The 11398-nt window shown below is 48.3% G+C and overlaps 1 protein-coding gene across 1 annotated transcript in view; it reads left to right on the top strand.

Moving 5' to 3' along the window:
- LOC130584651 (metabotropic glutamate receptor 7-like) overlaps positions 1-6385 on the top strand; it is a 65157-nt gene extending 58772 nt beyond the window's left edge. Inside the window, exon 6 of the mRNA XM_057384765.1 lies at positions 6252-6385. Within this exon, the coding sequence (XP_057240748.1) occupies positions 6252-6301 (50 nt within the window). The 3' untranslated portion in view covers positions 6302-6385. The remainder of the gene's footprint in view (positions 1-6251) is intronic.
- The last annotated feature ends 5013 nt before the right edge of the window (positions 6386-11398 follow it).

An 11398-nucleotide genomic window follows, 5' to 3' on the forward strand; every position in this document is an offset into this window, starting at 1 on the left:
TGTATTGTGTATGTTATGTGTGTTATGTGTTATATGTATTGTGTACGTTATGTGTGTTATGTGTGTGTTATGTGTGTGTTACGTGTGCTATGTTTGTTATGTGTATTGTGTACGTTATGTGTGTTGTGTGTGTTCCATGTATTGTGTACATTATGTGTGTTATGTGTGCTGTGTACATTGTATGTGTGTTGTGTGAGTTATGTGTGTGTTATGTATGCTATGTGTGTTACATGTATTGTGTGGATTATGTGTGTTCCATGTATTGTGTACGTTATGTGTGTAATGTGTGTTATGTGTGTTATGTGTATTGTGTACGTTACGTGTGTTATGTGTGTTTTGTGTATTGTGTACATTGTGTGTGTTATGTGTGTTATGTCTGTTACATGTAATTTGTACATTGTGTGTTATGTGTTATGTGTGTTATGTGTGTTCCAAGTATTGTGTACATTATGTGTGTTATGTGTGTTGTATGTGTTGTGTGTGTTATGTGTGTTATGTGTATTGTGACATTATGTGTGTTATGTGTGTTCCATGTATTGTGTACGTTATGTGTCTTATGTGTATTGTGTACATTGTGTGTGTTATGTATGTTATGTGTGTTCCATGTATTGTGTACGTTATGTGTGTTCCATGTATTGTGTACGTCATGTGCCTGTTCCAGCTCAAACTGTGCTTGCATGGCCCCAGCTGAGCCTTCACCCAGCTTTGGGATTCTCGTGGTTCCTCAGGACAATCCCTCCCGTTATCCCGCTGCAGAATCTGCAGGGCATGTCCATCAGAAGGGATGTGGGGATGCTCACAGAGGGTTTGTCACAGCACAAGAGTAAACGGCCTCAAGCTGCACGAGGGAAGCTTTCAGTTGGATCTTAGAGACAATTTCTCCATGGAAAGGCTGTCCAGCCCTGGCACAGCTGCCCAGGACAGGGGTGGAGTCCCCATCCCTGGAGGGATTTAAAAACCACGTGGATGTGGCACTTTGGGACATGGGGCAGTGGTGACCTTGGTAGTGCTGAGGGAATGGTTGGACTCATTCATGCTGGAAACCTTTTCCAAATTCAGTGACTGTGTGATGGTTTCCCCTGAGCATTCCCCATGTCCTGGCATTGTGTCCCCTGAGTGTGTCCTGTGGCTGGCACATCCACAGCCTGTCCAGCTCATCACCACTGCCACCTGACCGGTTGTGTCCTAGAAAATCTGAAATCAGGAAGCAGCAGGAACATTTTTAGCACTGGTGCTGTGTGGGATCTGCTGAGGAATCTCCCAGAATGTCCCCAGCACCCAGGGGCTGTTTGTGCTGCTGCACCAACACTGACAGGGCAGTCTGACAGCTGAAGATGATATCATTTATGAGAAGGCTGCAAAGCAATTAGGGATGAACACGCTTTTCCTAATGCTGTATTTGTCATTTAATATTTTCACATTCTGTCATTAAAACAGGATGTTCATTGCTCATCTGCATCAAAGCCACGGGGTCCAGGCTGGAGGGAGGCACCAGCACGGGCAGTGAAAGGGGTTTGTAAAATGAGGGACCTGATAAGGTGTCAGAACACTGGGGCAGCACGACAGAGAGATGTCAAAATGTGAAAGAACAATCCATTTACATTCAGATACCAAATTTAAAATTATTTTCTYCAAGCTTCATTCCATTTGTTGGGGTTTGGGCAAGCATGTAGAATCATTTAGGCCTGTTGCTTTCATCTCATTCTCATCTAAATCCCCCAATTTAAAGGCAGCGGAGCATGGGGATAGCTTTGTCTTTCTGGCAGAGATGGAGAAGAAGCCACAAAACTCCATTTTGCTTTTAGATGGACTAGAATTTAATAATCAGCCTCTGCTCTGTTTGGCACAAATGATATGGGTTGCTAAGCCAGAATTAAGGAAATGAAAGAGAGGAGCTAAGAATTATCTGCCCCAGTGACTGCGGAGGGAATCAGAGCAGGAGTTCCAGGCTCGGAGCCATCCCAATGACCATCCCTGCTCAGAGCTGGAATGCTGAGATGATGTTTCATATGTTTGATAGCTYGAGATGCCTGGGGGCTGCAATAAAATTCATTTCTTGCACTGTAAATCTTCTCTCTTTAAGCATGGAAGAGGTTACAAATGTGCATAAAATTGAAGTGCAAGTGATTACATCTCACTCTGAGTCAGTATTGACAGCTCTGCCTTGCTCTGGGGTGCTGTGGRAGCTGCTTTCTTTGTGACCTGTGCTCAAGATAATGAAAACCAGTCAAGTGATGAAACTTGTAACTCCAAAGGGGATTTTTGCTTCAGCGTATTTGTTTTTAATGTGTTGTTGGCGCAGAGGTGCAGCTGTTTCTGATMCTCATACTCTCTTCTACAAGGGGATGGCTGTGGGCTCTCAGTGCCCCCCAATGCTGGACAGGAATGAATTCTTGTGCTCGAAGGCAGCATTGTTTGGTTCCCATGTGCAGATTGTCCCCATTTGGGTGGCGCTGTGGGTGCTTCAAGGGCACTTCTGACAGGCAACCAGGACACCAGGGGAAACTGCCTCAAGCTGCATTAGGGGAGATTCAGCTCGGGTATCAGGAAAGATTTCTTCACTGGAAGAGTGGTGAGGCTCCCCAGGGAGGTGGTGGAGTCGCCATCCCTGGAATTGTTCCAATAATGAGCAGATGTGGCTCTCAGTGCTCTGGTTTAGCGGGTGCGGTGGTGTCGGCTGAGGGCTGAACTTGATCTTGGAGTGCTTTTCCTCCAAAAATCCTCCGCGATTCTGTGGCTCTGTGGGTTCCCTGAGCCTGGACTGAGCTGGAGACAGTGCAGAGTCCTGGCTGATTGTGCGGACTGTATCCCCCCGTGTGTCCTCCTGCTCGTTTGTTCTCTATTGGCACTCTCACTCCTCACCGCTAATTAACGGAAAATGAGCTGAGAACGGCGCTTGTCTCTAACTGCCCTGGGAAACCTCTTTTTAAGGTGCTTAAGGCTCTTTTGAAAGGTCTCCTGGATGCCTCAGGAGCAGCTTTACTTGCAAACAGGCGGGCAGGAGCCGGGATGTTTCCTTCCGATGTGAATTTGTACCTAAAAATCACGGCGAGCCCCCGTTGCACGGATGGGTCCGTGGCTCCCTGGGCACAGGGAATGAATGGCCCAACACCGCAGATGCTGCTCTGGCCTGCTGCCAGCTCGTCTAAATCAGTGGCCAGCCGAGGCTGACATAATGATATGTACATTAATTAACATGTATATGTTGTTTGCAAGAGGCCAATCTGTGTTCGCTGTCGGGGAGCCGTCACCCTTTAACAGAACAGCAGCAGAGCGTGTGAGATCTGTATCGTGTAAGGAGCGGGGAATGCTCGTGTCTTGTGGATTAAAGCACGGTGAATCCCCGGTAATGCTGATGTTTCATTAGCGTCCCCCATTTTCATGTAAATTAATTTCTTTGAGGAAAATCAAATCCATACCTGGTGCTAATTGCCAGTGATAATGATGAGCTGTGACTCCGAAGAGATTCATTATCGGGGTAGACTGCCTCTCCCCTGAACTGTGTCTGCAGGTTCCTGGAGTTAGTGCAGCGTGGGGAAATGCCCCATCAGGAGACACCATCCCCCTGCCTAACAGCCTTTGAACCCGAGGAAGATTGTCTTTCCGAAAATAACCGCAGGGCTTTTATTGATCATTTTGTCTGAATTATGGATGGTGCTTTAGTCAGTCACATTATCCTGGTGAAGCCGTGCCAAGGATTGTGTCACTGTCTCAGAGCCCATCCAGGTAACCTTACCCGCAGCACTCCTTGGCTCCATCCCTTTGGCACTGTCCTGTGGGAAATAATGAGAAATGAGTACTGGAGCTGAACTGGTGAGAAAACTCATCAGCAAAATGCTCAGTGTCACTGAGAGCCCCGGTAATATCTGTGAGATGCTGAAGGGGTGACATGATCTGAACCAGCAGCGGGAGCATCTAAATCTCTGCCWTAGAAACGCTGCTGCTCTTTGAAATTGGAGCATGTAATGGGTAACGCTGAAATAAATCACAAAATAATACATGGAATTACTTTGCAACCTGTTCCATGGTGACATTTTTTTTTCCCCAGGCTCATTTTACCCCTCTTCAGCATTTAATAGCGTTCCCCAGTTTATTGGATATTTGTAGTGTAGCCTTGAAGGATAATGAGTTTTATCCTGGCAGATGTTGGGCACCTTCATGTCCAAGAGAAGTTAATAGGAACTGAAGATGATCAGCACTTTGTGGGATCAGTCCTTGATTGAACAGACAGCACCGAGTCTTGTCTGGGGCATGAGGAAACAGCTGAATGAGGGTTTCAGGTAACATTGCAAAAGGCTGCAGTTACATGTGAGGTTGGAAATACTGGGACTAAAATCCTTCCTTTGTCTTTGTCAGTGAAACAGTGAACACTGTGGGAAATATTGACATTGGGCTGCACTCTCATGTACTGTTCCCAAACCAGTCTGAACCGCTGGGGAAGGGCAGAGCAAAAGCAGCAGTGATGTGTGCCTGGTGGCACTGCTGGCTGGGGACACTGTCCCAGGGTGACACCACAGCTGCCTGGGGAGCAGAGGGAGCTGTGTGTGCTCTCTAAAGCGAGAAGGTGCACAGAGATCCTGGGGATTGYTTGGGAGAGAGCCCACAGAGCTCTGGGAGGGATGGTAAAACTCTCCTGGGGCTGCCAGAGCCGTGTCCTGTTTGGGTCTGGTTTTRCAGAGGGGCTCAGAGGAGCCCTGGGATGCCCAAAACCAAGCAAGTTTGAAAAGAAGATTTGCAGAACAAATCAAATTCTTGTTCTCACCTCTCCTTCTCCACAGCATCTCTTAAACCTTCCTGAGAAAGTTTTAAAATGAAACACACCACGTTAAAAACATCATCCARAGTGTGAGTGGAGTCTGCCCCAGCTTAGCAGGCTGGAAATATTCAGCAAACTGCTTAAGTTATGCCAAATTCTCTCAAAAACTGTGGGATTTAGACTTTAGTGTTTTAGCAAACTGGGATAACTRTAAATCCAGGGTCTTATTTTTATCTCTGTGGAGTTTAGGCTGAATCTCAGRGAAAGGTTTTTGTGTCCCCAGAGGGTGCTGGCACTGCCCAGGCTCCCCAGGGAATGGTCCCAGAGCTCCAGGAGCGTTGGGACAGCACTGCCAGGGATGCTCAGGGGGGATTTGGGGGGTCTGGACAGGGCCAGGAGCTGGGCTGGATGATCCTTTTGGGTCTCTTCCCACTCAGGATATTCCATGATTCTGTGTCCTGAATCTGTCACTGTTGCCAAAGTGCTGCAGAACATTTTGCTTTGTGTTCTGCTGCAAATATTTGCAGTTTTTCCTGGTGGGAACATGAAGCTGTGCTCCTAAAGTTGTGACAGCTTTGATTCCCTTCTGTTTGCCAACAGATTCGATTTGAAGGTCAGAATTAGGAAAGCTGGTACCTTCATCCCCCATATTGAAAAATTCTCAGAAGTCATAAAACTTGAATAAGAATCACTTTATCCATGAGAAAAACCGAGTTTAGCCCAGGAGATTTAAGACRTTGGAGGAAATATCACTGTTTTTATTTAAAAAAAAGAAATCTTAATARGATGTGGTTGTGGTGCGTCGGCAGTGCAGTCACCCGGACTGCGGGAGCCTGACCCCATCAATCCATGCTGGTTGTGTTTGCGGTCAGAGTGGAGCTGGAGCTGGGGCTGGGGCTGGCTGGAGCCGGGGCTTGGAGCTCGGGGCTCGGAGTTCGGGGTTTGGGATTGGGGGCTCAGAGTTGGGAGCTTGGAGCTTGGGTTTTGGGGTTTGGGGCTCGGAGCTCGGGGCTCAGAGTTTGGGGTTTGGGGCTCGGAGCTCGGGGCTCAGAGTTTGGGGTTTGGGGCTCGGAGCTCGCCGTTTGGGGTTGGGGGCTCAAAGCTCGGGGCTCAGCATTTGGGGCTCAGGGTTTGGGGTTTGGGGCTCGGGGTGGGAGCTGCGGGCACAGGGCTCAGAGCTCGGGGTTCGGAGCTCGGGGTTTGGAGCTTAGAGCTCGGGATTTGGGGCTCGGAGCTCGGGGCTCGGGGTGGGAGCCGCAGGCACGGTCCCTTCCCGGTATCCCCGGAGCCGTGCCTGGAGTTCTGAGGCCGGGACTCGGGGTTTGGGGTTTGGGGCTCAGTGTTTAGGGCTTGGGGCTCCTGGCTTGGCTTGGGGCTCAGGGTGGGAGCTGCGGGCACGATCCCTTCCCGGTGCCCCCGGAGCCATGCCCGGAGCGCTGCCAGCTCCGCCAAGGGCTCTGCCCGCGCCTCTCAGCCCTGTTCCCTTCTCTTGCAGGCCCTGCTGCAAAAAAGAAGTACGTGAGCTACAACAACCTGGTGATCTAAGCACTGCCGGGGTCCCAGAGCCCTCCCCGGCCGGCTGAGCTCCACACGGGCCCGGCGCTCGGGCACGGCTGTGCTGCTGCAGGGGAGCGGAGCTCCGCGCTCCGGGCTGCTCTGGGCACTGCTCCGTCCATCCCATCCCATCCCATCCCGGCTCGGCTCGGCTCGGCTCGGCTCAGCCCGGCTCGGCTCGGCTCGGCTCGGCTCGGCTCGGCCCGGCTCGGCTCAGCTCAGCTAGGCTCAGCTCAGCTAGGCTCAGCTCGGACAGTGCTGGCCTGGCCATGGGGCTGTGGCCCCGCACTGGAGCGGCTCCCGGGCCCGCTGCTCGGCCGCTCCGGACTCCAAGGGGCTAATTCTGTCTTTCTATGTACTTCCAGACTGCGAGTTTTTGAACTCTCTGTACAGTTTGTGAGGATTTTTTGCATATTGCCATCCATGTTGTTCCGAGGTCACTGTTTGTTTTTTTGGATGCACAGTTTCATTGAGGCCCCGTGCTCTCRGCACTTCTCAAACCCAACCGACGACTGAGGATCTGAGACCTGTGTACATGACTTGTATTATTACTCTTGTATCACTGCAATCCATATACCTTATTTTTTTTAACTAAACAAAAGAAAAAAAAAATAATTTAAAGACCAAAAACTGTGCTGGCGAAGTTTGTTCCCCCCCCCTTCACACCTCCGATGGGCTGCAGAGGAAGCAGGAAGGATTTTTGCTGAGTTTTAGTAGAGGTCTTGATCTTTGGAATGCATGCCAGTAATGTATTTTATGGTACATGTTAATAATTTATGTTGGATATTTGTATTTGTGTTCTATTTTGTTCTTTTCTTTAAGGTATATGACTATTTTGCAATAATTTCGATGATTCTTATGATATTTGGAGGAAAGAATATGGCTTTTACATGTCTTGAGGTTTTTCTTTGTTGATGCCCCACCATGATTGACCAGTGTGATAAGGACTTACAGAAGCATGTATGTTTTATACTGTTTGTAATAAGTAATTTCGTTAATCTTGCTGCTTATGTGCCAATTTAGTGAAACCAATCTTTGCCGCAACCTCCTCCCTCCCTTTCCATTCTCTCAATCCTGTGATATTATCCAAGAATGTATCAATAAAGGATTTTGGTTAACTTTTTTTTATTTACTCCAATAAATATATTTTTTTAGTTGTTCCCTCCCCCTTCCCCCTTGTGATTTAACATTTATTTCATGAGATTGTCRTGGCACAGAGGGAGCAGCTCTGGAGAAGGTCTTGGGGGAGCTGGCAGCTGATTGCAGGGGAAAAAAGTGCTTGAAAGGCACTTTGAAGGATGTRTAACAACCCCAAAAGCCAAGCTGGAGTCCCCCAGTGACAACTCCTGTGTTTGATWCCTCCAGAGCTGCTGTCAACTGCTGAGACTTGTGATGCCTTTGAAGGACGTTATGTACAACAGCACGCCAGAAGGTAATTAAGTGAGCAATTAATGAGTCAAACTGCCAGGCACGGCTTGGGCAAGCCAGGACGGGAAAAGGGAAAAGTTTAGGGAAGAGGTGAGAGGAAAAACTCATTCCCTTTGCAGCGCAGCACCCGCACCACCTTCGGCATGGYAACCACGGCCCGGCTCTCTGACGGATCCTGGGGAAGGCATTTAGGCTCCCATTTTCTCCAGACAACTGGATCAATTATCCTGATGAAGTTAATCAGCATCAGAAGAAGCCGTGACAGCTGCGGCAGGGCCATGGTGCATAGAGATGAGGAGTTGGTGTCACAGAGATGAGGAGTTGGTGTCACAGCGTGCCTGATTCTGCACCGTGGGGACACCATGGGCTGTGCTGAGAGGGAGCTGCAGCCACCTAAAGGCTCTGGGAGCAACAAACTCATCATGAAGGTSRAGGYATGGAAAGCCTGGAAATGTTTCCAKATACAAAAAAMCACRTGGAATCTGCTGGCTGTGATTTGTGTCCCCACTGGTGCCTTCCCCATGGGATCACCGGTGATGGACAGGCAAAGGTAGGTGGTGRCTGTTCCCCTGCTGGGACCTGGATGTATTTATGGCTCTCTTTAAGCTTATCTCCATATAGACATGCATATATCTGTGTGTGTATATATGTATTTATATATATATATACATACATGATCACTGTTACATGCACAGGCAGGTTGGGAGCCCCAGATAAAATCCCCAGTCATGAGGGGCAGAAAGGACCCCCAACTTCCTAAACTCCTCAGAGAGGAGCTGGGGTGCTTCAGGATCCAACCTCAGCCCCAGATTTGCCAGCTTTTTGTGTCTAACAGATTGTCCCCGTGTTACTGCCTCTGACACAACCTTTTCCTGCAGGATTAACGGTGGCAAACCAGATACTTTTATGTAAAGGCAAATTATTTATTAGCATCATGATTAAACCAAAAGATCTTAATCAGAATTCTTTACTACCCGGCATAGAAGCTGGAAGCACTGCTACAGCAAAGTGCACTATTTTTAAACGATATTAAAGCAAAAAGAGATTGAAGTTACTCACCCCGAGCAGYGACTGTGGGCAAATCTCCAGCTCAGCCTCGAGGGGTGACCTTGAGGAGGGTCCCTGCTCCATGGAGGAATCCCCACACACATTCCAGAGGGGTGCATTGCAAATCCCTGAAAATTGGGGAATGGGACTGGGCTGAGCAGATGAAGGCTCTGCTTCAGATGTGCCCAGGCTGTGTCAGCTCAGCAGCTTTGGAGCAGTAGTGGCACAAACAAGTGCCACTTTATTGGCCACTTGAGCAGCTCTGACACATCTTCACTCCCTCTTGGGATGTTTAACTTTGGGATTGATGAGTCAGGCTCAGCATTATTCACCCCAAAAGCAGCGTGACCCCCCTTCATGCACCACTGACAGATTTGCAAACAGGGCATTCATTGCTGGAGTTGTTTTACCCCATTCCAGGCAGGGCATCCTGCATCAACACATACAAACACAACTGATAATCTAAAAATATCGATTTTTAAAAAATATTTAATAATATGAMTGCACGAGTAATTTTTTAATCTCCTCCACCCCGTATTTCTATGCATTAAACTCTGAGGCAAGTCCTGAGCCCAGCAAGGCTGTGGTTTAAGAGCTCACACAAGGCRAGGCTGTTGCACTCTGCACCGTAGATCAATTTTTATTTCTTATTTCACAAACTACACCACACTATTACACCCACACAAGCTCCTTTTCAAATACCAACCCACGAGCCTTTAACTCCGTTTAGAGCCTTTTATTTTACAACTGGTTGCACTTTGTTTCCATTGTTTCCTTCCCCTCTGAGCACACCCTGACCTGCACCGTGCAGCTCCTGTGGGTTTTGTCAGGGGTTTTGTACCCCTGGCACTGAGCAGCTGCACATTTTCTGTCCCATAAAGGGCTGCTGTGGGTTCTGGGGTGTTCCAGTCTGGAACTGGTGGGATTTTACCCCAAAAGCCCATCCCGAGTGTGGGTGGGTGGGTTGGGGCTGTGCAGAGCAGGGAGATGATGGTGCCTGGATGGGCTGGGAGCTTCCCTGGGCTCTGCAGATCCATGGAAAGATTCCTGCCTCTGGAAGGGATCCAGGGCCCCGAGGGTGGGGTGTGATGGGAATGACCTCCCTGAGGATATGGGAATGACCTTTCTGGGCTGCTGTGGCCATGGAATGACCATTCTGGGTGCTGTGGACATGGAATGACCTCCCTGAGGATATGGGAATGACCACCCTGGGGTTTTGTGGACATAGGAATGACCTTTCTGGGGTGCTCTAAACATGGAATGACCATTCTGGGATGCTGTGAACATGGAATGACCTCTCTGGGGTGCTGTGGCCATGGAATGACCTCCCTGGGGTTTTGTGGACATTGAATGACCTCTTTAGGTGCTGTGGACATGGAATGACCTCTCTGGGGTGCTGTGGACATGGAATGACCTTTCTGGGGTTTTGTGGACATGGAATGATCTCCCTGAGGTGCTATGGACATCGAATGACCATTCTGGGGTGCTGTGGCCATGAAATGACCTCCCTGGGGTGTTCTAAACATGGAATGACCATTCTGGGGTGCTGTGGACATGGAATGACCTCTTTAGGTGCTCTGGACATGGGAATGTCCTCCCTGGGGTGCTGTAATCATGGAATGACCATTCTGGGATGCTCTAAACATGAAATGACCTCCCTGGTGCTGTGGACAGGGCTGGATTCTCCCCTCACCCTCGGGCTCTGTGCAGCATCCACAGCACACGCTGCAGACAGGAAACGTTCCCCTTCCCATGGTGATGCACACGCTGTGAAAAACACCCATGTGATCGTGCTTGGAAAAAAATTCCTGAAGAATGGCAGTGATTTTTTTTTGTTGCCATTWCTTATTGAGACTGAATTACACCAAATTGTTTTGGTATGTAAATGCCAAGTTTATTGTTCATAAAAATCATTGCAGAGTTAAGCTTTCTGGGCATGTTATGTGATAGATAATGACAATTATTTAGCCTGAGTCAGAGCTTAGTCTTAATTTGTGACATTAATTGCCTTTATATATAATTAAATGCACTATAATGCTCCCATATACAGAATCTGTGCATCCATGAAAGTGCTAATCAAACATATTTATTAATTTCTAAGAGAGCTTTTTTGTCAAGGCTTTGATACAGTTGAGTGGTTTTTGGTAAATAACATTTTTTAAAGATGTTTAGCAAAATATTTTGATAATTGCTTTTTGTGCTAGTGGCATAATTAATATTATTTCTAATAGATTAATAAGAGCTGAGGGGTGAGATGCTGCTTCCATCCATCTTGGCATTGCTTTGCCTCTGGCTCCTGTGGAGTCAGAATTCCATCACCAGCCCTCACTGTCCCAGGCCTTGCCCAAAACCACTTCAAAAAGGCAAATTTGGAGTGTGTTGTGGGTGATCAAATGCAGATTACAAACCCCAGAGTCCCAGGAGATCTGGGCTGTGCCCTCTGAGCTCGTTTTTGTTCATTATTCACCCTCAGCCCCCACTTGGGAGGAATTGGATTTGAACTCCCACCTCCCACATCTGGGGCTGCCAACTCCAATTCCCTGCTCCATTGTGAGCTTGCCAATCATCAGAGCTTTATTGAATATGGACTGGGGAGAGAGGAAAGAGGGGTTA

The sequence above is a fragment of the Malurus melanocephalus genome, unplaced genomic scaffold (genome assembly GCF_030028575.1).
Source record: "Malurus melanocephalus ecotype Western Australia unplaced genomic scaffold, MMel_1.1 scaffold_744, whole genome shotgun sequence".
Taxonomy (NCBI): Eukaryota; Metazoa; Chordata; class Aves; order Passeriformes; family Maluridae; genus Malurus; species Malurus melanocephalus.